This window comes from Botrytis cinerea, chromosome 11 (assembly GCF_000143535.2).
Source record: "Botrytis cinerea B05.10 chromosome 11, complete sequence".
Classification (NCBI taxonomy): domain Eukaryota; kingdom Fungi; phylum Ascomycota; class Leotiomycetes; order Helotiales; family Sclerotiniaceae; genus Botrytis; species Botrytis cinerea.
The window spans coordinates 204,309-229,362 of NC_037320.1; the positions used below are offsets into that span (position 1 = coordinate 204,309).

The following is a 25,054-nucleotide window of genomic DNA, read 5'->3' on the forward strand; positions in this document are numbered from 1 at the left end:
GGTAAGACTAGGGCCATCTTTCACCGATCTTGCTAGAAGCGTTCTTGGAATACCGTGTAGGTGCTTCCACGTTAGTAAATTCTATATGCTTCCATCATGCGGCTCTTGGTGGGGATACTGGAAAAATCTTGAATCGTTTTGGTATTAATTTATGCCCCAAGCCTTATCAACCAGGACATCAATTCAAGGCATACTAGCACTCTATCTAGCCTTTGATGGGATATCAGGCTTAATTACTATTGATTGGTAACGATGCACTTATGCAATTGCAGGGAACATGATGCCCTATATGCAATATGAACGAATTTTGGATAGAATGGCACGCTAACTGTAAGCTGACCGGGCGAAATGTATGAAAAGAAGTATGCCCTTTTGCAAGGCTCAATTCTTGGAAAATGGTGTTGTCGGCCAGAATTAGGCAAAGGAAATGATCTGGATGTTCGGGGCATTTTTTTCAAAGTCGCCTTTGCAAGGACGAAAGCGTCTAGTTTTGACGGATGCGACTGTCATGACACCATCTAGCAGTTGTTAGATATTTTGAGAAAGTTTACAGTAGCCTATTCTCTAAATTTTGTTATGATTTTTGGGGCGTGTCATCCTTGGTGCTACTTACCATTGCTACCACCATTGTTGTTGTTGTTTTGGCTTGACCTTTTTCAAGCACTGCTTATGCAGATGTTCCTTTTCGCCCATAAAGCCGCCCTATTAGCCGATTGAGAATTTAAGATAGACCCTTAAGCTATAAAGCTTCTTCATCCCCTCCTGATATCGAGCTTGAGCAAGGTAGAATAGCGGTACGTATTCCCTAACTGTATTTGAGTTTTATACATCTCAATCCATACTCTCCTTCACACTTTGGTCTCCCAGGAGCCATATTATTTCAATTGTCATAAGAGTTTACACATGAATTTGAATATTTTGGCCGCAAAATACAGTACTAGATTGCGTGTCATTGACCTTGCTGATAGTCACGAGTTTTTTCTTTCGACTTGAAGCGAGAAGACTCTCGAGGATTGGTGCATACGGAGGGAGCTACCCCTACTACCCGAACATACAGGATGACACAGGGGAAACTTCTGAACAATCTACTACCATGTATTGCAATCCGCACATAGGTCTGTGTCTCTTGAGATAAGTATTTTCCGAATGGGTCTGCATACTCAGATATGTGTTTATCTTCGAAAACTAAAGTTTGAGTGGCGTCTTGCTGGTCTACTTGGATTGTCGAATCATACGCTAATTATCGTACAGAAACTCTCGGTAGGGAAAATTCGGATTTGCCGCTTTTTGTCTGCTAATCTCAGGGGAAGCGAGTTAGTAAGACTGCTTGTGGTGAGATATCTTCAAAAATGCAATAGCGAGTCTTCGTTTTCGCCTATTCTTAAGTAAAATGCGTTTCACATCAAAAAAATTTAGGCTCATGGCTGGCTATCTACCCTAGCGTTTTGGAAAGCCAAATATTGGAGCAAAGCTCTCCGGTATTTCAACCGGTCTATCTGCCATATTCGTATTTCATTCAGTAGCTAGGCTTGGACAGAATCTCAATATCATACATTATTTCCAGAAAACGGTTCTTCATTACTCATCTTCTCCCACGTTCTTCGCGATTTCTTGACAATCTGCCTTGCTTTTTGAAGCTTCTGCGACGCGCCAGTTCATTAGACGAGGTAAGTAGATTGCCCCAAAACTGCCCTATATGCCCCAAATATTCCCCATTCTAAATTCACCATCTTGATTGGAGTTATTAAGCACTGCTTTCTTTCGGTGAGTTCTGCTTAGTTCAAGTCACACTGTAGGTTTAAAGAGCTTCATACTCTTGGTATTATGCCCTTGGACTACCCCAAGGGTAGTACCCTGAACCCTCTACTTGGACTTTGGAAATGCATATAGAATGAACTCAGCTGCCCGTCGTTCTATGGTAACTAAAGTACTTGACTTTTCCATCATTTGGATTGCAGTCAAAATTTGAAGTGCTATCAATCTAAAGAACTTTTTGTGTCCTTTGAATTATTCTCAAAGACAACATAGGCGACATGAGTTTTCACGGCAACCAATTTACGAGTCCCACTTGGGATGAGCAATACATCCAAGACTCGGCTCTTGATCAACAGCGAGAAACTCCGGTAGCGTATGCTCCTAGGGCTCCACCGAGACTTCAGCATCATAATCCAGTCATCACTCAAGGCTATAGCGTTTTTGCACCTGCATCTATCACCGAAACCCCCGCCCAGCCTGCGATCCAGGGACATCAGCCATATACTTATTCATACACCAATGAACATTTGCAGCATGGCAACCAAATTCAGCAATATGACTCCGGATCTCCGCACTATGATCGCCCGATCATGTCGATGGATGTCGTAACTCAGGAAGCTTGGCCTTCGGAAAATTTCCATCAACATCATACCACTTACACACCCGCTTACACGCCCACTTACACACCTGCTGTCGACATTCCTCTCGAGCAACTTGCAGCCAATCATAACCCATTTCATCAACCTACTACGCAAATCATACCTCAAGATACCAACGCTTTCAATAATGCAGATGCAGATCCGGGTGTTTGGAGCCCGGGTGTCTGTCAACATGCAAATTGTCTAGCAAAACCTTCGGACAAGCAAAAAAAATACCAAGAACATTCGGATTGGCGACGCCATTGGTTTAGGGTACATGTAAAGCAATACCAATGTCAGATTGAAGGTGACGTGTTCGGGACGGCCAATGAGCTCAAACGCCATTCTGAAGCTAAACATCAAACGGGGGCCAAACGGCATTACTGTCACATTGCAGGATGTCAAGCTCGTGCGAGAGAGTTCAACAGGAAAGACAAGTTTCAAGAGCACAAGGAGAAATGGCATGGGCCTAACTACTGTTCTGTTCCTTACTGCGATCGAGGACCTGACAACGGATTTAAGAACGAGAGGATGTTGATGGATCATATACGCAGTCGTCATAGTGCGTGAGGTTCCCTGTAGAAGATGGCCATGAGAGATATGATTTATGAAAGGTATGAGAATATCCTTCAGCTAAATGAATACATGGCTAACATCACGTTTTCTATCTTAGATTTATATATACGAGCCTATATATAAGATGCCCCGGTGGTATAGCGCTAGGATTTTATTCAGTGATGATTGGTGATGATCTTATCACTGGCAGCAATTGTGTTTGTGTTGAAATGAGCTTTTTTTGTTATGTTAAGGGGAATCGTGTTTGTTTGCTAGCGATACCTATGGTTTGTACACGATGTTTAACTACCAGTCTTTTGTATTTCTTGTTAAGATATCTCGGTGGACTTTTTAATTCTTTCAACAAACAAACACATATATTATCCTTCTCGCGTGTCTCTGAGGTGACGTCTAAAGTGTCGTGAATGTTAGCAGGCTTCGCCAAGAAAGCTTGTTTTGCTAGACCGTTGCGTAGGCCGGTCTGCTTGTGGCGGTGACCGCACCCCAGCAGGATTTCGGGATATCAGTAGTTTTTTTTTGGAGCAGTGACCTGGTGGACTATATATAGTGAATTGACAAAGATATTCGGACATGCCTTTAATAGAACGAGACCCTCCCTAGCATATAGATCCTGAAGAGACGCTCTTATGGTAATATCAGTCGTGGGTTGTTGTTCCATTCCATATTATTGGTAACCAGCACCAGTTCTAGTCCTCAAACCAACGGAAAATGTGTATTGAGAGTAGCAGGGCAGGAGATCATCCGCAGCAAAGCAACCCAGTATGCCAATTGAACGTCGTAACAACAAAGATTTAGTTATATGTCGGAGACGATACCATGTCGTCAACATCGAAACAAAAACACCATAGTCTCCGCAGAAGAGTGAGTATAATAAATATGTTTCCAACTTCCTGTACACCCAGACTTCAGACATCTATCCGAATCATGCCGCAATGTAGGCTTTAACACAACCTGACCAAGTCCACGTATTAAAATCCATGAAGCCGATAAGTCATTCATGTTGATTCATTGAGCTGTCGCTCAGAACCTACGTAGATAATGTGCATTGGCAATTTTGGGGGAACCGGTGGTCCGAGAACTGCTAATGTAGTGCAAAAAGCAAAACACACGCTAGTAATTGACCTCATCCGTATCTTGACCTCACGATATTGACACCAACAACAGCCTGACAGCGACCATAGTACGGTGACTGTATGCAAATGATTGATTCCTTTGACATAACTCAATACCGTCATCCCAGAAGAATTGCCAGGGTTCTGGACGTCCGAGATGCGTGTTACCTCCTCCTGCGCTGGCCAGGGTCTAGTATGATAAATGCTGCCGAATAAAGGGTTGCCTTTGGCTTCACTGGCATCTATTACAATGCATGTGCAGGGCGTCGCTTTGTCGCTGCGATCAGTGTCGCAGCAGTGTCAATGATCGCTGTGCTTCACACTGTCTGGGTGGTTGTGACAGGCACGAACATTCTTCTTTGGCATTTTGGGAACAAACTTTGCCCTTAGCATGCGCCCTGTTGCCCAGATTAATTTGGACAATAGACCTCATATGTCTGACCGATTAGGAATTGCTTTGTTGGACGTCTTCGATACCCTTAAAGCCGAGTCGCGTTGTTGCTTATGGGGAAGCGCAACTTTATATGCGCGGCTGGCCTGTAAGCTCGGTGACCTAATCCTCATATAGTCGCCCAAGGCGCTTTAACAACGCGAGACAGAGAACGAAGTATGTTTTTTTGAAGTTTGGCAAGATTTTATCGCCGCAAATGTTTTCGCCCTAGGCGGTTCAAAGAATGAATATAGAAAGGTGGAATATCCGCTCGTTCAGAATCATAACACTTCAAAACTCTCGATTGTTATCGACCTCAATCTCATGAGTTAAAGAAGACGAATCAATTCAAAATACGCGAGTTTATCAATGTCATCATCGGTATTGCCAGTATCTCAAATTCAAACTCAACTGATAACCTGGGTCCACGCATTTCCCTGATCGAATCAATCACTCGCAACAGAACTAGATTCAAGGACAATTCCCTTTCAATCGCAGCGCAAGTTCTTGTCATTTGACAAGTTTGCCCGTGAATGCCCATCATGTAGAATTGCCCCAACACTAATGCACCAGCAATCACAGGAACAAAATCCTAATGCAATATAAATTCGACCATTCACTGCTCTTTACGACAACTGGTTCTGATTCAAGCTTCATTGGGCAAGCAAGGAGGAAGCCGTAATGTAGGAGGTACTTTCTACGACGTCCCTACTTCAGCCTCGCCATATGCTAGGACATGTAATGGACTTATGAGATGTATTTCATTTTGGGAGTATCTTCCAGTCTATAGATGCAAGTTATTTCTTCCATTCTAGAATTTGTTTTATTCCATTCGATCCATTGAAGTTGCTAGATTATAGTTCACTCCGCTATCAATTTTTTATCTTCAACGTTTAATCGTCACGATCACCAGCCGTTCTTAACGGCTTTCGATAAGCCGTCTTTTCTGCCCGTGTTCTTTTGCCCTTCCTTCCCTTGTACATACTTTGCACTGCCGAACGCTGAGATTCATCGATATTCTCGTGATATTTACTTCATTGACCGACTTTTGATCTGTGGGACCAGAATTGCCCAGCTTCTGGATACCAGTTAGCCCCAGTTGCTGTTCATCTGAGTCGGGTATAAGAAGGGGTTGAAGCTTTCAAATTGCCTTCTAGCAAGAAAGACACTCACAGCCATGGAATGCCCTCTTTCTCATGCTATAATGCTCAGCCATTCTTGCCCATAACCTTAAAAAGTAACATAAGTTGCATAAAGATCTTTTCTACTGCCTATATGACATCCATACATAACATGCTAAGTATATGTAAGTAATCTGAGGCCCGCCACAAATTTGTGTTTTCTCATTCTGATATAGAAGCAAACCCAGTATGCTAAGCCTTGCACAAACGTTTATATTCTTCATTCACTCTGAAAAATCTGAAAAATAAGTCTTAGGTGAGTTTGTTAATGGATGCTATTCATTTTGGGGCATTTGAAGGTCATGTTTTTACTAACGATGGATTTCCGCAAACGTAGATATTCGCTCGGGGGTGCGGAATACGATCTGCGAAATATTACCTCTATTTGACAAACCGCTCGTGCTATTAATTCCACAGGTTGTTGAAAAATATAGCCTAGGATACCATACAGAGTCATGGCGTGTAGGGTGTGTGAGTTTAGGGAAGACCAACGCTGTTGTCAGCATGTTAACCGGGATTTGCCTCCCGAACCTCATTACACGACCACCAACAGCATTTTTCGCCCTCCTACTCACTCAAACGTAATCAATCAGGCTTCTGTTAGCAATATTTCCCATTATTCTCAATCAGTGGGGTCGAAACCTATTGGAAGCGAATCCACAAATCAACATCAAGATCCAGACATCCCTCATTTCAGTAGTTACGCACCACCAACTCATTTGTTCTGCAATTCAACTAGACAAATCTACCATCCCCCTTCTCTCTTTTACGATCCAAGAGCTTTCACCAACAATGAGCATTCACATGGATCAAATTCTGGGTGGGCGAAACAAAGCCATTTAGACGATGAAGCAATTCAATCAAGCATTGCGAAGCCAGGGCAGTCAACTGAGCCAGAAGTAGAGTGGCCAGGCTTGGGGAATCCAGACGTGCAACGCTCTTTCAATATTGCATACCCCTCGACCAATTTCACTTCGATAAACCCCCTGCAAGCATATTCGCCTAGTAGGTGTGACGTATCGGGATATGCAAACAATTGGGAACGAGATCCAAGACAGCAGAACAACCTTGTGGCCTCAGTAAATGAAGGAATACAAGTCACTATTAAGGATAATAGCCGAATAGCCCAGGCAGGGATTGTTTTGAAAGACCCTGAGTCTTCTACTATATCGGAAGCTCATTATCCTTACGTCAATATAGCCCAACCACAATATCCGACCTTCTATCCGTACAATCATTCTCAAATCCAGGAATCTTTTACCGTAGTCGCCACAAATCAAGAGCCAGCAGCTTGGGATAACCAAAACCAACACTCACCATCAGATGGTGCAAGCGATTCATATCAGCTTCCTTGCAAATGCCCACATAAAAAATGCGGTCACAATAGCAAGAAGATTTTTAAAGAGTATTCCGAGTGGGAAGCCCACTGGTATAGAGCACATGAGAAGCGCTTCTCATGTCAGATTTGCAGTGCAGTATTCGGAACGAATGCGGAAGTCAAGCGTCACTCGACGGCTATACATGAAGATGGTCCTAAGGAATTCAGTTGCCAGGTCTCAGATTGTGCTGGTCGTGCAAAAGAGTTCAACAGAAAGCATCGCTTGAAGGAACATAAGGAGAAATGGCACGGACATTACTACTGTCCTGCGATGAATTGTCCTCGGGGTCCTGGACACGGCTTTAAGGATCAGAAACTACTAGATGAACACCGAATCAAATCTCATAGCCATGAGTAATTTAGGTGAATATGTCGTCAGAAGTTTTAGGAGGCAGTGAAATTTAAGAAATGACCTTCCATTGTGGAATGTGATCAATGATGCCAAGCATCGGGCTCATATCAGATTGAAAGAACGGTACGAAATCAGAACACCACAATCTTATGAAAGTTGCTAAGACTGTTTAGATTCATTTCTGTCAAAATTAAACATATTCTAATGGCCTCAACTCATTAGGTGAGAAGCAAGATCGGATGAGCAGGTAGATAGCTCATGTCAGTCAACGTCTATATCAAAAGTTGGGATCGACGCCGACATCGAAACCACTCAGACATTCAAATGGGCCATTGGATTAATCGCTTGAGGGAAGGGGGGTCTGAGTTGGATATTCACAAGCTACTTAACGAGTTTATGATGGGTCATGATTGACAATTTCTTAATGATGGACTGGAAGGTTTTGGGGTTTTGATTTCTAATGTCTTTAACTTTCATGTAACTGGTTCTTTTAAATTACAAAATCTTTATACTATTTGTATCTAATCTGCTTCTGCCAGATTAAGAAGTCGGTATTCAAAGAAAGCCGCTCCAGCTATTCAGTGTGGTGTGGTATAGATCGGGCGAGCCAGGATCTATCACGATGACTTATAGATGAGGCTAGAGCAGAGAGCTGGCAAGTAGCCCAAAATATTTAAACCGATAACTTTCCCCCCTTAACAAAATTGCAGAATATGCAGCAAATTTACTCATTTCTTTCTACTTTCCAGCTATTTCTCACCTGTGGCCGAGTAAAAAGGCTCTCATCGAGATTAAAAGCCAAAGATTCTGCCTCGAAGATTACCTTGCGAGCAACACAGCCATGTCTCGACGAAATCTCGGTCAATCATCTTACGACAGCTGGGGATACGAATCAGCCTCACACCACACATACAGCACTTGCGGCAGTGCATACAGCGATGAACAACACCCCAATTTCTCCAACGTTCCAAGGGCCTGCTTCGACACCGGTGTGCACGGCAACGTCGTATTGAGAGACTTTCCCAGCAGCTTTCCGGATCCTATCGAATTAGACTATGCCGACTCAAATTGGGGCATTGCTCAAAATTTGTGAGTGACCACTCCCTGCATGACGAGCCTTGTTGTGCTGACAGGGCATTTTCGCTAGTCCCAATGAGGAATCGTTCCATCATGCCCCAAACCTCCCCTCTTCCTCAGCCGATTGCGATTTTTCCTTCCCTGATTTCACATGCGATCCCAAAATTGAAAGTCCATTCATCCCAACGATTTACGATTTTCAGGCACCTGGGTATTTTGATATTCACGATTTTTGTCTCGCTGGCGACAACTCTTCAACACCAGTCCCTTATTCTGAACAATTTGGATTTTACGGCCCGACGTCAACTTACAAAAAGCTGCCAACTATCTCGACAGGAGCTGGCCCGTCTGTTCAAAACTGCGAGTATGCTGATCTTTTGGAGTCCACTTTCTGCGGACCGGCTCAGTGTCAGTGGCACGGATGTACATCCAGGGCAACATTTACCACCCAAAAAGCTTTCAAGAAGCATTTGAAGAATATACATCTAAAGCCCTTAGTCTGTGACTTTGGGGGCTGCGGCTATCAGAAACCATTTAGAAATAAGTATGACTTGGAACGGCACCGCCAAACTGCACACGTTCGTACACGTAACCACGAGTGTCCGTTTGTGCAATGTGAAAACATAGGGTTCGCCCGCAAAGACAAACTGTGGGTTCATATCCGAGAATGTCATGATAAACCATCTACCGTCAGTATGTGTCCTGTGATTCATTGCGGGAAAGAAGTTGAGGCGCCTGTCTCCGAGCACATGCAGAAAGAACACGGAAGTTTGGAATGCGGGTTGACCGCATGTGGAAAGAAGCAAAGTCGCTTCACGGATGTTCAACTCGAAAGTCATTTGAAAAGTGCCCATGGATTGGATTCTGGGGAAGCTTCGAAAGCTGTTGGTGCGGCCAAGAAAACTTCGGATAAAACCTTGCGAAGAGGGGAGCTCTGCACAAAATCAGAGATAAGAGAATGTACCACTTGTAATCCCTGAATATTTGTTCGAGTGGATCTATTTCATCCGGTACATGGAGATACGTTCGGGGGTAGTGCACTTTAAACGCAGGAGACGAGTTTTTCATGGACAAGAATGTGTTTATTTCATGCATCAATTACCGTGGTTTCTTGTATCTAGTCACTTTCTTATGTCATAGACGATGAATCCGCAAGGAGCTATAGACAGTGGTAGTTTTATAATTCCGCTTATATTGACAGCTTATCACATCTCATGTTTCCCAAAACTTCCCCCGTAAAAGGACCCCAAATATTGGACAAATTAGCACCGTCGTCTAGAGACTTTTACCAATTTTCTTGAAAACTTATATCTTGTATGTTTCACGTTAGGTCCAAGGATACTGAGACAAAGTAGAAGAGTTAAATATGGGACATTTGTTGAATTTGTCAACGTGGCTGCACATGGTCGTATCTCTTTTGTGTTTTACATGTCTTATATGTATATGTCAGGATTACACATGGTAGATTGGCACTAAAATTTTTTGCATTAAATTACTAATATGATTGATTTCTATGTTTGTGTTTGCTATGTCAAACACCTATCCCAGTCAGACAAATACTGAATCTGAAGATACCAGAAGAGCTTTTGATATTATGAAGACGCTTGCAACCTCCCTGCAACAGGTTTTTTGGTGGTGGATCTAGATTCACTAGTCGTTCTCTTAGTCGAAGGTTTCTTTTCTAAAGACTTGCTAATATCGTTTCGCTTCTGAGATACGACCTTGGGGTCAGTCTTGGCGGAATTTTTGTCGCTAGGGTCATTCCGCTTGCCAGGTGTAACATCAGAGCTCCTCTGGCTAGGAATTTTGTCCCTGGAACCACCCTGCTTGGGAGGTCTGATCTTGGAATCTCCCTGGCTGGGAATTCCTTCCACGAAACTACGCTGACTAGGAAGTTTTTCTCTAGAGCTATCTTGGCTGGGAGGTTCGATCTCATGGCGCCTCCTTTCGGACTGTTTATTATCGAGATCTCTACTCCTCGGCTTTTTTGGGGGCGCTTTTGGTGCACTTTCAGGCTCATTTACAGGTGCAGAAGCCTTTATTGTTGGCTTTGGCTTTCTCTTCTTGAGATCATATGCCCAAACGAACTCGTCATCCTTATTTAACACAGGTTCGCCACTCTTCAGACAACATAACATATGATCCTTTCCCTTGGAATCATAGAGCCATCCTTCAGCAGGGTCTACTATCATATCAGTTGAAGATGGAAGCTTGAAATCCAGTTCCAAGCCTCTAATCTCGTGAGCAAGCCTAAAAATATTGTCTCTGAGCCCCTGTTCTGCAAACCTTTTTATCCAATCATCGTAGCCTTTGTAACCCTTTCTATTGATGCAAATATTTGAGCAAATTTCAAAAATTTTCAATATTGCCGATACCTTATAGTCAGTACTGTACAGTACCCCTAGAGTTTTTTTGATCTTGATTTCGTTGAGTCGTACACAGATGGGGCGATGAGTCATGTCGGCGTAGTAACTAATGTTATCTGGATCTTTAGATCTAATCACAGAAGCCTTCTTCCCTCTCTCTTGAACCTTTCGTTCTTTTAAGCATTCATAAAACCATACGTAATCCACAGCTTCGGTGCACATAGTGACTTTTCTCGTCACAGGATCCTTAACCTTTTCAGCGCTGTGGACGAGCTTAAATGCGAAAGGTGCGGATATTTCCACCAGTTTGTCGTCCTCTGTCAACACGCGTTTCGTGGCATGTTCCCCAAGATCAAGAACAAGAACTTTTGAAGTCTGTATAATCGTGGAAGCCATATTGTATCAATCAAGATGTGTATAAATGGTAATTAAGTTGTAGTTGAGTACATACAGTCATTGGCGTGTTGATTCTAGTCCCGCACCAATTGAAAGAGTATACGGGATACTTAAATATATATTCTCGCCCCCTTTCTTCCAATCTAAATGTTGCAAAAAGAGTCTCACTTATAACACAAACAAGGTCAACAGTGCGGAATTTTCCCAATTTTTCAGTCTTGCGAGGTCATTCATGAGGGCCATGGGAAAATGCTTCTTTGTCATACCATAAAATTGGAACCAAAAATACGGAAAGAAAGCGGCTTTGAAGAAATTTCTGACCTATCCTAAGCCTCCAAAGAAGATCTTTTGTAACGTTTTATAAAATTTGTGTGTTGGGTCCAAATTGAGCAAGCATCAGGCGCTTGCCAGCGAAAATTGAACCGACTTTAGGGCCATTCAGTGAAGATCTAGATCAACGGGGAGGCGCAGTAAGTTCTGAAACAATGCAATGAAGAATAACGTAAATTAAAATGATGATAGCAGTGGTTTTTGCTTGTTGTGGTGGCCGCAGGTTATCACAAATAAGCGCCACAGCTCATCACGGTGTTGATACATGCCGTTCAACATGTCGCTAACGTGAACTGGACAGTGTTCAAAACAAAAAATCAAATGGGATAACGAAGAGGTTTCGATTTTCGCTAGTGTTAAATACACATCTACTTAGCACAGGGAGCTACATATCAATCCTGAAGTATCAGTGTCCGGAGGACTTCCTATCCTTGAGAATACACGCGAACCCATGAAGATGAGTATTACATGGACTACCTACAGCCATCATCTATGAAAACACTTCTATAGGGCATTCACTGGTGACGCGAACGCTATAGCAATAAAATTCGACTTGTCGGACACAAGCGATAGAAGCCTGACCAAGTCATTATTACACATGTTCAATCTTCCAATCACATCCCTCCATAAATATCAAAATCCCCCCCCCAGAAAAAAAGTGTTACAAAAACAACAGTCTGTTCAACACTTTAAAAACTTCTTTATTCATCATTACACCTTGGGCCTTAGAGGTCGACCGCGGAATATTTTACTCTTTATTCACCAGAACGGAAATCGCCGAACAACTGCATTGCGTTCAAGATGGATTGAGTGGCCGAAGCGTTCAAACCGACGATTTACATTTTCGTGGTAAAGGGTTAGAATTGTGGTATCTTCTGTATCAAAATCAATGTTTAAACATCAAAGTCACTTTATTTTGCTCGATCACACAAAATCATCGATATTTCAGAGTTCGATGCCTGTTCCGCTATGGGAATCAGAAACTTGCCCAAATTGGTAAAGATTAAGCAGAGGCTAATGCTTTGACAGGTTCGGACTGTTGTGGGGATTATGTTGAAATTGTGCTGGATTGAGATATCTGAGGCCTTTAAGAATGTTGTTTATTCTACCATATGATATTTCTTAGGAACTTTATTGGTCCTTATATATAGATTTACATATAAATAACCAATATAATTGCCCCGTGTACTCTACAACAGCCAAATCTCATAGAAGCAAAGCAGCTCAACCACCCATCACATCTTTTCATCAACCTCCACACCCGATGGTAAACACACATCCCCAGCATTCAACATCATCGAAGCATACATAAACGCAGCAGACTGTTGAATGGCCCCAAGAATCCCCGCCTGTCCCAATACCGCCTCGGCAGCTTTGAATAATGGCATATCCAACGGACCTCTAGTCTGAGCTAGTTTTACAGCGACGCCATAGACAGCTTCTTGACGAGGTGTCACGCTTGCCGGACAATCTCCCGCTAGCATGGCTGCAACTTGCGAAGCTGTTAGACCTGCTTTCTCAGCCAAGATCTTGTGCGCATAAATTCCATATTTGGATTTGGTGGTTGATAAAACGCCGAGAACGGCACATTCAGCCTCGCTTGGGACTAGCAGGCCAGCGACAGCTAGTTGCAGATTCACCCAAGGCTGTGCAACCGTGGGCGTGTAACTGATTTCAATATTAATGTGGGTATTGAATTAGAGCATTTTAGGATAATACTAACAGCAACATGTTGAAGGGTCCTTGAAGTGATCCATCTGCCTCTTCCGTGACAATACTATTTTTATATACAGCCTTTGTTATATTTGCTAGATAATTGTATTGAACAATTTGAGCCGCGTCAAGATTATCACTTGATGGTGTGAGAGGTGGAAATCTGGCGGCTCCCGTACAAGATGAAGATGACATATCGTAGGATCAAGACGAGGCGAATTGAGGTATTTTTACAGACACGCCAAGAACTGAGGATATGCAAAGTGTCAAACTGGGAGCGGTGCTCACATATTTAACTAGAACGAGCCATTTTGTAGAAAGATGGGGGTTATATAGACTAAGATTAAAAGAGAGAAATCTGACATGTACCTAAGAATTAAGTAAAGCATGAAGGTCACATATGCATGCAAATAGATGAATAAATTGAAGAATTTGCATTGTGATTCGGTGGTCAAATAGAATCACCCCTGTTGAATATGTACGGTCGCGGTGCAGAATCACTAGCAAATCTTTTGAAAGCTCCACATTTGATATGGGGATACTTTCGTGATACACTGTACCAGCATATCATGAACTCTTTAGATCTACAAATGAGCCCAGGGGTTGTTAGCTAAGCTAATAACGATTTTGTCAAGTCGACCTCGGCTAGCATGAGATACATATTGTACCAAATGCTAGAGAAACATAATTGCATTATATACAGTGATTAAAAGAGAATCGAATCTTTCTGGCATTCCATGCATGATTATTCTCATATTTTTCAGGGTAGCTCGCTTCAACCCAGGGGGGAAACATATCACTGATAGCTAATCGTACTGCCCCCGAGGCTTAAAATAAACAAAAATTGCAAAGGGTATCAAACTTTTCCTTCAAAACAAAACACTTAAAATTATCAGATCCCATATATTTTCAAGAGCATTTTTTCCTCCTGAATCATGTATAGCATCCCCACTTAGATATATGCAATAACAAAGTATCACATGTTGTGTATAGTGCAGCCAATACAAGCGCAGTCATCGCCACATGGACAACTGTCCTTCTCGCCAGGGCATGGAATGTCTGGCACGCGATGGATAGTGCACCCTAAACATTGGCAATCATCACCGCAGGGGCAGCTTTGAGTTTCTCCTCCACAGCCATCTTCTGCGCTGAAGGGATAATTTACGAAAAAGAAATCCGATGCTGAAAGGCTCTGTTCTTCTGCAGCTCCGGAATTAGTACTAGATGGGGTAGCAGGAGGTGGAGAAGTAGGGCTCTCTTTAATAATCTCTTGTGTCTGGATGGAAGTAGGTGCAATGTTCCCATTCGAGTTGATGCGCCCATGCGCGTGACCGTTGTTGTACAAGTCCGGTTCGACCCGCATCGATTCCCAGGCCGAAAGGACATATTGTCTTGTCGCATCGTTATATGGATGAGCTGCACAACCAACACATTGACAGCCATCACCACAGCCACAAGTATGAACGGTTTCGGGGTTTTGAGCTATCTGGTTTGGATCAAATGTCAAAGGTGCGTTAGGAATAGATGGTTGTCCTTGAACATGAACGTAACTCATATCGTGGACACCTTGGCGCCACGCAGATGGCTGTAGTGGATTTTGATAAGAACCATATGTAGCAGGATATGTGAAGACGGTAGGTGGATACTGTGAATATATGGCATTATTCATCGGAAATCCGTTTTGTGGTATTTGCGGGTTCATCATGGGAGTATTTGTTTGGGAGTTTTGAGTCGATGAAGGGTTCTTCTTTGAAGAACAACAACTTTTGGGTTTGGGTGTGGCTTGCGGAGGTTCTGACATCGTACTGGCATTCGAAGAAGTGTGACTGTGAGTGGTTTTTTGGGGCGCACAGCATGAACCACCACTCGTAGCAAGATTATCGATATGAGGTGGAGTTTCTGGAGTAGATGGCGCACAACAAGACCCACCGTTCATTTTAGGAGTAATTTGACCATTCTTCACTTCAGTTGGTGTTTCTAGGGGATCTTCCACAACTTGATCTAAACTGCTGAGCCCATTTGTGAATCCATTTGTTCGTATATCTAATATTGGCCCTCCTAAGCCATGCATAGGCGGAGGTAGTTGGGCAGGGACGGCGCCGTATTGTTGTTGCATAATGAGATATTGTGGTGGACCATATCCATAGGGTTGAGGAGCAGTCGACATATGATATGCATTTGGGGGAATGATTGGCATTTTTTGGGTATGTTGATCGAAAGGAACTATATTGACTTGGTTTAAATCCATCCGTTCCAAATTCCCAGGATCAAATGATTGCTTCCTACTCGACTGTGGCCTTGATGCTGTTTTCTGTATTTTGAATGTGAGTTGCGTCGGGGAAGTAGGATCGGGTATGGAGTTGACTCGTTGTATAGGAGCCGGAGGAGTCGAGACAGGTGTGTCGGTACCACAGTGGCATGCTTGTTTCCTTGGAATGGCAGCAGTAACACTCCCACAGTTACATGGTTGGTCTTTTGAGTGAGGGCATGCACTGAGTGGTCTTCCGGGCTTCCTCACCGGTACCATCAGTCTCTCATTCGCATGTGTACATTTTGTTGATCGATGGCCTCGAATACATGGCTCACTATGGTGGTTTTATGTTAGCATATTGAAGACAATTGGTGGATAGGTCGAGTATCTATAAGTGGGTGTGTGTGTATGTATATATATATGTCTTTGGCTTGTGAACCACTTCATATGCATACATTGATGAACACGCCAAGGACGGATGGGTCTCAACATACCAGGCCATTTTCAATCCATTGATTAACGGCATCTTTGGGACAATCGAAAATCTCTTGGAGTAGATCCAAAACCAAGTCGGCTGACCCGAATGGATAGACTGGAGGTGCAGATAAATTCTTTCAGACAACCTTATCTCGATGTTGTTTGTGTTCCGGAAATCACTATCTGCATGCGCAACGACCGCACGGAGGGGAAATCGGAAAGATGATCAGCGTCTGACTTGTGCGACTGATGTGGAATGGTTCCTGCGTGTTTCCGGAGAATCTTGAGTCCCCAACGTGTGGTTGGCAGAGGGGGGGGAGGTTTCAAGACGCAGTGAATTGTGATGAATCGATATCATGAGAAAAAGTGGGAGAGGCACTAGTAGGTCGTATCAGGCCAGTGAAGAAAAGCTGAATTGAGCTTGAATTATTTTACTTCGGGTGTGACAAGGTAATGAGGTGATGGGTGATGGGTGATGGGGTGGATAGAATATTTCTGGGCCAAAGTAGGGAGGAGAAGTGTTTGAAGCGATCCGAGCTGATGGTAGAACGGGTAAGGTCAACAAGACACGACAGGACTGGACAGGTCAGGACAGGATAGGACAAGGTAAGATGTTAGTAACAATGAAGCCTTGTTTGTTCTTTTTTGCCCGGTTTTTATTGAGAATTGTTAATTGTTGATTGATTTTTCTCGAATTTGTTTGTTCTATTCGTAAGGTTTGCAAGGACAGCAAGGACAGCAAGGACAGGAGGAGGATGAACTTGGACGGCTCGAATAACAATGTTTCCCAAAGAAGATTGAATGGGAGGAGATTGAGTTACTCATGATATCGTAAGATCTCAAAGTGGTAGGTAGTAGATTTCGCGTTGACGGGGGTCATATAGTATAAAGTAGTATTCTCGGTATGTAGCGCGTACGTAGTGGGGTGAGAGTGAGGGTGAGAGAGAGTGAGAGTGTGCGTGTGTGTGCGTGTGCGTGTGCGAGAGTCAATATGAATATGGAATTGCTGACTGCCCTTGACTTGAGAAGAGAGTGAAGAGAAGTTTGGAAGAACCTTGCAGCTGGGTGAGCAAGTTTTGATTGGTGGCATTTGATCCCCGTGCGTCGAATCTTGAATCTTTTGGGTTGACATCGAGACATCTACAACATCAATACGAGAGATACCAATGGACCGCGTCTTGGAATCGATCTTCACTCCATAGTATGGGTAAGTCGAAACAATGGAGTCGGTTTGAAAACTGGGAAGGCTGCGCTAGTACTCGGAACAGAAGTGTGATATCAAGAAGATATCAAGATGATATCAAGATGATATCTAGCATTCATGATTTATATATCGGTCGATCTGGCTTCCCCTTACCAGATGATGAATGTCCAATCGACTTGTAAGCTCTCGTATCTGGGGGCAAGCCCCCAAACCCCCACAGCTCGCTGCGCTCGAAGATGTTTTCTATACAATACGCATCTACGAGGAGCACGCAGACAGTGATTTCAAATGGTCGAACAGTCTCATAGTCTGCCTCCACGGCAGTGGCTCCCGGAGGGCCAGCGGAGCGTCATTTGTTTCAGTGATGAAAGTATATCTACTGAGTTTCTGCTGTCAACGTTTCTATTACTCTCATCTCGACACGCAAAGTCTCTACCAAGTACCCTCGCCTTGGGTAGCATTCTGTACTTGAGAAATTCCATCCATCAAGGTCATGTAGATCAACTACTCGAAATGGCGAACTGGACCATACACTATGGGCAAGCCATCTCGGCCATCACCCGTGCCCGCATTAAAGTTAGATCTAATTCAAACCTTCAAGGGACCATTTCCATTCCTCATGCAAGCCACATCCTCCTCCTTCACTCCATGCAAAGAGACAACATCTGGTTCGCTTATCTTATCGGACAGTGCGGTGCATCTAGCTATCTACTGGCTGCTTCGACAGGAGGCGGAGTGGCTGAGTGGCTGAGTGGCTGGGGATGAATAAATGTCACACGTTTGCATAAATCCACGGGCCAAATCCGCATAACAGTTACATTAATGGTGGGGTAATGCGAAAATCAAAATATATTTTGCAATGCTCTCTGGGTATTATACATTCCGAAACATCAGGAGAGAGAGAGAAACATTCAGAAACAACGCGACGACGAGACGGCGAGACAGCTTCAACTCAATTCTCTCCTTTCCCCAAAATCACGCTTTCATAACAAGGTAAGCAAGCAGACTTGACTAAGTATACATTGGGGTTGTGGAGCGAGTCTTCATCTCCATCTCCATCTCTATCTCTATCTCATCCATTCCTTCATTCATTCATTCAAGTATCGTGTTTCACTAAGAAACACGTTGGGAAGTTGGGTCGGAATAAGTCTATTCAGTCTGATATTGTCAAACTGTAGAGATTTCACACAAGTCCTCTGACAAATCTTTCATCTCAAGCACTTCTTCTTTTCGTCATTCTCTCAACGTTCCCATTTCGTAACTAACACATTGACCTCGTTTCGTCTAAGAAGATTCCACAAGCATCATATCATACACGTGATTACTTACTCCATTCAATAATCTATCATGGCTGATTCGGATTTCGAAGATGGTCCCGATCTGTTCGCTGAACCGGACGATTATTATCCTCCATCGCCGAAACCAACCACAGAAACCCATACACTACTTTCCGGTCAGACACTGACTCTGCATCTGGTCGGTCACAATCCACTGTGGGGCCATCATCTTTGGAATGCAGGTCGCATAATATCCAACTACTTGGAAAAGAATCCTTCTTTGATTACTTCGAAATCAGTATTAGAGCTTGGTGCAGGTGCAGGTCTTCCAAGTCTTACGTGTGCTTCCCTTCGTGCCCAAAATGTTGTGGTTACGGATTATCCAGATTCGGACCTCATCGATAATCTCAGAAAGAACATCTCGGTATTCTATGAGCAATTTCCCGAGCTGAGGGTGAATGATAAAGAAAGCCTGGTTGCTGAAGGTTATTGTTGGGGCGCTGATCCATCCCCGTTGCTCTCACTTCTACCTTCAGAGGAGAAGGAAGCTGGCTTCGACGTGTTGATACTTGCGGATCTTCTTTTCAATCATTCCGAGCACGCAAAGCTATTGGATTCTATCAAGAAGACTCTAAAAAAGAATAAGGATTCTACGGCCTTGGTATTCTTTACCCCATATCGACCTTGGTTGTTGGAAAAGGATTTGGCATTCTTTGACTTGGTACGAGAGGGGGGTATGACTGTTGAGAAGGTCTTAGAGGAGAAGATGGAGAAAGTAATGTTCGAAAAGGACAGGGGAGATGAAGAACTGAGAAGGACAGTTTTTGGCTTCGTTGTGAAATGGGCCGAGGAAGATAGTAGTTAATCATCAGCATATAAAGAATTGATTTCGGCGGCTGAGCAAGAAACAGGCGAACCAGCCGGCTAAGCTATGCTTCGCTGCCCGGCTCTGGTGCGGATGAGACTATTCTTACCGTCAATCACGGACCTTGAACACCGCAGATGACAATCCATATGGCCTGCGATATATGCGAAAGTCTTTGTACCGCGTAGAGCCAACTTTCGGCCTATGTTGAATTCGATAGAGCGCAGGATTCATCGCTGCAGAGTAGAACAATAATCGCTGGCTGTTCTACCACAATGAACGAACAGTGAAAGCTCTGCACTTGCGCAACAATCATATACACACACAAAAAATTGCACCTTCAAATTGACCATGTATACCGCCTACCATCAAACAATAAATCCTCACCAACAACACCACTGCTTGCATTAAAATTCACACATCACAAATCAAGAATCAAGAATGGAGCACCATGGGTCGCATAAGCATAAGTTCCTGTGGCCGCCGATGACAAGCAGATCCAAACTCGACGCAATAAATCATTACCACCCAAGTACATTGCAAGCGTTCTCCCTGGGTAGTTTTATGGTTTCGGGTGAACATTTCTTTGTTTCAAATCAACTTGGTAACCATGTGAAAACCGTGTTTTCGTACCGTGCCGACTTTCTTAGAATGTCCAAAAATATTTTTCTTTGTCCTCAGAACACCCAAATAGGTCTTGAGTGCAACTTTCTCGATGTCTCTTCCACGTCGATCTACTGTTCCAGCAATTGTATCAATCCACCTCGCACGAAAGATGACACTCGTATGTTCTCCGTCGACAAGGAGTACTTCTAGTGATTCAATTGTTCTCGATGAAAGCATTGATAGATCAATGGACAGATGGCAAGTCTCTCAGGAGGTTGCTCAGCTCGGTATTCATGAAAGGTACTCGATCAAAGCAGATATCTGATTCCACAGCCAAGCCTTTGCCAACACTAAATACGGTTTTGGTTTCTGAAGCACCTCAGACAGCAACAACATCAACTTCAGTAAATCAGGGCTCGAGCAGAGGAGAGACCTCTTCGATATCTACATTCGGAAGCGGATTGATGAGAAGAATAAGAGCAAGTAGAATAAGTCCTAGTGCGGATAGTCCTCTCCGAAGAGAACCCCTATCGCCTTCCAGCGTAGTGTTGACCGATGCCACATCACTTTCATCTCCGCATCAACAAAATCTTAAGAAATGTCGCACATGCTCCTACGAGCTGCCGACATCAATAATTGACCAGGGAGATCCACCGGAGCGAGCACCTTTGACTGCAAGGTACCCCGAGATATTTACCTACATGAGACGAAATGGTGTCCCAAACTCTGCTCTAGCTTTGACGAATGACATTGTGAGAAACTTGAACGAAATATTCTACTGGGAAGGACAATTCAATGATCATAAGAGGATTGTAAATCGATTGGATGATGAATATGAGTGTGTTGAGATGACTTTGAATGAACTCAATCACCTACTTCCATCGTCAGGTAGCACAGTTCAAGGTGATCGAGATGCGAAATTGGAAGAATTGAAATATCTTTCCAATGTTTCCTCGCGCATTCAAGAACAAAAGCGGGAGCTACAAGAAGCTACAGAGCGCGAATATGGAGAATTAAGTGAGCAAAGAAACACATTATTCAACACGTTGAGGGACGTGTTAAGGGATCGAAATCTTCTAGATAAAAAAGGAAAGAATTCTCGATCGAACCAATTTTATCGCATGCCGACTTCACAACTCGTACCTCAACACAAAGCACGTCGAATATTCACCCACAGCGAAGAAGCTCGAGAACGGATCGAAAACGAACAACGAGAAGCCGTGGATCATATGAAAGACATGGGATATCGCTTAGAAGCGACGCATCAACGGCTCGATAATTGGAAGCATTATTATGAGAACGAATATGCAGAATATGCACGTGCAGTTAAGAATGGAACAATGGAGCCTGCTAGGAGTTTCTTCGATCTGACTCTATTGCAAGAACATCAGGGGGCAATTGAGGGGGTCATTGAGGCCGAGAACGACTATGAGAAAGCGAGGAAGCGAGTAAGGATGTTGAACGTGGTGCTTAGTGATGTTTATCAGTCGAGTGGGTTCGCAAACTGTCCAGACGATGGCTATAGGGTCTCACTGGAAGAGGCTATGGTCGGGGATGTCGATAGAGAGTGGATTCTAGGTTGGATGGAGAGGAACAATGAATCAGTAGAATTTGGGGCTGATAGAGACGAATGGGAAGCAAAGTCGATTGGTTTGGGCGATAGCGTCAGCGTGGTTGCGAAAGGGAGAGAGAGAAAAAGAATTGATAGGTGGGGAGAGATGTGTATGGCAATCGGGAATGACCTTCCACAGTTGCCGAAAGTGGTTGATCATAAGTCTGCGTCGGAGCCCAGCCAGACAGGCTTTGATGTCGCAAATCAATGATCCAGGCAGCGGATCCTGGACTTTCTGCTACTCAATCCGCCACTCTTATATATCTAATTTTGCATGTAAACTTTGGACGACACTTCTCGAACCATTCACAATCTGTGATCATTTTATCTATAATTATGCCATGTGATAGAATTCTGAGTTTCCAATCTTCGATGTGTTGAAGCTACATAGTAACAATCTATTCAAGATATTATCGACAGTATGAGTATTTAGGACCTGGTGCACACTTTTGTCGTGCGAAGATATTGCAGTGCTGTTCTTGTTTGAATGAAAAAACACTGGTTTGTATAGGCAAGTAGTTCCCACTGAGTAGAACAAAAGAAATCAAACTTAGCTAACCATAATGAGAGAATTTGAGAAGGATCGGCCATTCTGAACCCAGCGTTTATTTGTCTTTGCCAATAAAATTTTCGGAGAATTCATAATTCAATCAACCATGTTCTGGCGACAGGTCGGCTTTCGGATAAGATTGGACATCTGTCACGGTTTCCCTATTCGCTATGGATTAGGATTGTGAGAACACATTGGTTGAAGACAGTATGTAAGTATCTGGTGTGCCCAAAAATGTAGAAGGGTTCTGTACTTTTACACATACTAATGGAATTGCGTAGAACGGAGCAAATATTTGAAATTCTCTGTGCTTGTATGTGTATACACTTAGAGCTTCACCGTCTTGAGACTTTACAGCCGGTCATAAATCTGATGGATAATGGCTGATGACAATCTCGTTGGGCTTCCCGTTTTCTACGACATTTTTGCATCTCGGTTAGCCCTTTTATACAAGCTCCGTCTGTGAGTAGCGCTCATGCGAGTAAAGCCCATGCAGATTCCTAGCGAAATAAAGAATAGTCACTCAATATCAAGTTTAATACTATCGAAGGCCTAGGTATGTTGGAAAATCCTGATTATGACTGTAAGTAATGACATCAAACTACTTCGTTACCTGATGCTGGGAATCACATATGTCTCAATCAAAAATAAAATCGGTTGAAGACTTGGGCTGAGCACGTACAAAGTCTGTTCACCTACGTAGTTTGGGCAGCATAGTGTTCGCAAGAGCAGCATAGAACTGTGAATTGTGCATCATTCTCTTTTAATTGGATACTAATACCTCAACCAAGTTGAGTATATTTAACGATATAAAAACGACGCAATGTAGAGAGCGTTTAAGGTGGGGGAGCAGCCGCTGCATCCTTAGCTTCTTGGTCGAGTTTCTTTATTTCTTGCCAAGTTGGACCTGGATCAATCCAAGTTCCGGCTTCTATTCCTCTGCGTCTGACCATTACAAATGCTATAGCTTCTTCTGCATATTCATCAAGCGGAAAGTCCCTATCAGTGAGATTCCCATCTTCTAACTCTCTAGGTAACCAGTCCCCATAAAACCGATCAAAGGCTGATGGATTGTCACGAACCATCTCTGCTCGTGCGGCCACTCGTTTATCTTCATCAATTATCGCTTGTTTCTCCGCTGCCAATTTTTTCTTCTGTACCACTTTCTCTGCTTCCAATGCACCTGGTTGGAGTAATTGCTTGAGCCTTTCCTGGGAGAAAGTATGTTCTTCTGTGAACTTATTATCCTTTCCCGGGATGGTATCATCTACAATCCAACCAGGCAATGCCCTAAACAAGTCCGAGTTAAGCGCTCTCTCTGTCGCCGGACCTTCAAGTTCTTGTAGCAATTCTCTGGCGGATGGTCTTTCTTTATAATCAAGCACTAAGGATCTTTGAAGCATAGCTTCAAACTCTCCACTGTACATGTGGTCGATAGGCTGTACTCTTCTGGGATCCATTGTGATTCTCCTCTGGTCCTCCTCCGTAAGATCTGTAAAAGTTTTGCCATTGGGAATAGCGAGCTTAGTAGTCGTCCTTAATTGAGAAACTAGTGAGTATACAATTGAGCCGGCACGCCAAATATCACTTTTGGCACTCCACCAATTTAATTCGGGGGGGTTATGTCTGTAATCGATACCGGTGATGTCCTCCTCCAGAAACCCACCTTCGAAATCAACAAAATTTACCGTGTCGAAGTCTCCCAACTTTATGTCTGGATACACCAAACTATGTGATCCACCTTCGGGCCAACAAAGATATACATTCTCGGCATCAAGGTCTGGAACGATTATTGACTTGCGACCTTTGTGTAAAGGATCATTATCGTACTTCGGATGATCATTGTGAAGGAAAGCCAGCGCATCAATAATCTTATGATAGAGTTTCCATATGAATGCTTCGGGTAGCCGACTTCTTTGGATGACGTAGGCGCGACGGAGTTGTTTGACATTTCCAACGTCACAAAACTTGAAATATTGGGCCAACATGAGTTTGCCCCTTTCATTGCGGTATTGATGAAAAGCTTCAAGCTGTTTGATAGTTTCATGACCACTCTTGATATATCGGAGGTAGGCTTTTATTTCAACTTGGCGTTTGGCATTGTAGCTTTTGCTGGCGATTTCGCTTGGTAATGTGACTGCGTCTTCGCTGGCTGGAGAAAATGAGGGAGTCCTTTCTTCGTCCACCTCATCTGATATGGCATACAGCTTGAGTTCAAATTGACGTTTCCCAGGATCCCGCGTGTCTGTAACTCCAAGATGAATAAATTTCTCATAGCTGCGCAGATGGGAATCAATTTGAATATCCTCAAGCTGTAAGCCAGGGTCTGGTATATTTGGATTATTTCGAAGGTTAATGGTGGGAATGGTACGCAAATAAGCAACCGCCCTCTTCTCGATTGGAAATGGTGGAGCCATGATGTTGATAGTTACTTATGAGACGAGTTATTCCAGGTCAAGTATCGACATTCAACTTTGATAATTTCTACGTTCTTTGAGGACAAAGATTATTCAGGCATTGAATGAGCGATGAGATTGTTATCAAAGAAACAAGGTATAAGATATCCGGAAATGTCGAATGTCCTTTGTTGTACGTTGTTTGATCACTACTTACCTCAAGATATTCTCAAAAGGATGAATGGTGCACATAAGAGAATTCATCTCGACAATCTCTGCCGAAGCATTAAGTAAAGATAGATATAATTTAAATATTTCCTTTCTACAATTGAGAATATGTCTTTAGTCTAGTCCATTTATTTATATAAATATACGGAGGTGAGGGTTTTATATAACAATGATATACAGCTATTCATGGATTCTATAAATCTCATCAAAAACAATCATTATATCTTATTTGTAATAATGGAGAAAGAAATACACAGAGTGATTATAATAGATTCAAACTTGAA

The 25,054-nt window shown here is 43.2% G+C and overlaps 9 protein-coding genes across 9 annotated transcripts; 5 read left to right on the forward strand and 4 right to left on the reverse strand.

The window, feature by feature from the left end:
• The first annotated feature begins 2,004 nt into the window (after positions 1-2,004).
• Positions 2,005-3,039, forward strand: BCIN_11g00640 (hypothetical protein). The gene has a single exon (XM_001545845.2). It carries the CDS (start codon positions 2,034-2,036, stop codon positions 2,961-2,963), a length of 930 nt encoding a protein of 309 aa, XP_001545895.2. The 5' UTR covers positions 2,005-2,033; the 3' UTR covers positions 2,964-3,039.
• A 3,040-nt stretch (positions 3,040-6,079) lies between these two features.
• BCIN_11g00650 (hypothetical protein) lies at positions 6,080-7,527 on the forward strand. Its single transcript, XM_001545842.2, has one exon. The coding sequence runs from the start codon at positions 6,148-6,150 to the stop codon at positions 7,426-7,428; it is 1,281 nt and encodes a 426-aa protein (XP_001545892.1). The 5' UTR covers positions 6,080-6,147; the 3' UTR covers positions 7,429-7,527.
• Positions 7,528-8,128: 601 nt separating this feature from the next.
• On the forward strand, positions 8,129-9,709 carry BCIN_11g00660 (hypothetical protein). The gene is made up of 2 exons (XM_001545841.2): positions 8,129-8,511; positions 8,570-9,709. Exons 1-2 carry the CDS (start codon positions 8,264-8,266, stop codon positions 9,477-9,479), a joined length of 1,158 nt encoding a protein of 385 aa, XP_001545891.1. The 5' UTR covers positions 8,129-8,263; the 3' UTR covers positions 9,480-9,709.
• A 291-nt stretch (positions 9,710-10,000) lies between these two features.
• BCIN_11g00670 (hypothetical protein) lies at positions 10,001-11,343 on the reverse strand. The gene has a single exon (XM_001545840.2). It carries the CDS (start codon positions 11,259-11,261, stop codon positions 10,092-10,094), a length of 1,170 nt encoding a protein of 389 aa, XP_001545890.1. The 5' UTR covers positions 11,262-11,343; the 3' UTR covers positions 10,001-10,091.
• A 1,318-nt stretch (positions 11,344-12,661) lies between these two features.
• On the reverse strand, positions 12,662-13,712 carry BCIN_11g00680 (hypothetical protein). Its single transcript, XM_001545839.2, has 2 exons — positions 13,315-13,712; positions 12,662-13,259 (listed from the first exon to the last, which is right to left on the reverse strand). Exons 1-2 carry the CDS (start codon positions 13,497-13,499, stop codon positions 12,827-12,829), a joined length of 618 nt encoding a protein of 205 aa, XP_001545889.1. The 5' UTR covers positions 13,500-13,712; the 3' UTR covers positions 12,662-12,826.
• A 7-nt stretch (positions 13,713-13,719) lies between these two features.
• BCIN_11g00690 (hypothetical protein) lies at positions 13,720-17,053 on the reverse strand. Its single transcript, XM_024695789.1, has 2 exons — positions 16,050-17,053; positions 13,720-15,889 (listed from the first exon to the last, which is right to left on the reverse strand). The coding sequence occupies exons 1-2, from the start codon at positions 16,079-16,081 to the stop codon at positions 14,281-14,283; spliced, it is 1,641 nt and encodes a 546-aa protein (XP_024551583.1). The 5' UTR covers positions 16,082-17,053; the 3' UTR covers positions 13,720-14,280.
• Positions 17,054-17,939: 886 nt separating this feature from the next.
• Positions 17,940-19,776, forward strand: Bcnnt1. Its single transcript, XM_024695790.1, has 2 exons — positions 17,940-18,229; positions 18,529-19,776. Exon 2 carries the CDS (start codon positions 18,584-18,586, stop codon positions 19,376-19,378), a length of 795 nt encoding a protein of 264 aa, XP_024551584.1. The 5' UTR covers positions 17,940-18,229; positions 18,529-18,583; the 3' UTR covers positions 19,379-19,776.
• A 156-nt stretch (positions 19,777-19,932) lies between these two features.
• Positions 19,933-21,871, forward strand: BCIN_11g00710 (hypothetical protein). The gene has a single exon (XM_024695791.1). It carries the CDS (start codon positions 20,212-20,214, stop codon positions 21,805-21,807), a length of 1,596 nt encoding a protein of 531 aa, XP_024551585.1. The 5' UTR covers positions 19,933-20,211; the 3' UTR covers positions 21,808-21,871.
• A 1,043-nt stretch (positions 21,872-22,914) lies between these two features.
• BCIN_11g00720 (hypothetical protein) lies at positions 22,915-24,638 on the reverse strand. The gene has a single exon (XM_001545833.2). The coding sequence runs from the start codon at positions 24,561-24,563 to the stop codon at positions 22,983-22,985; it is 1,581 nt and encodes a 526-aa protein (XP_001545883.2). The 5' UTR covers positions 24,564-24,638; the 3' UTR covers positions 22,915-22,982.
• Between the last annotated feature and the right edge of the window lie 416 nt (positions 24,639-25,054).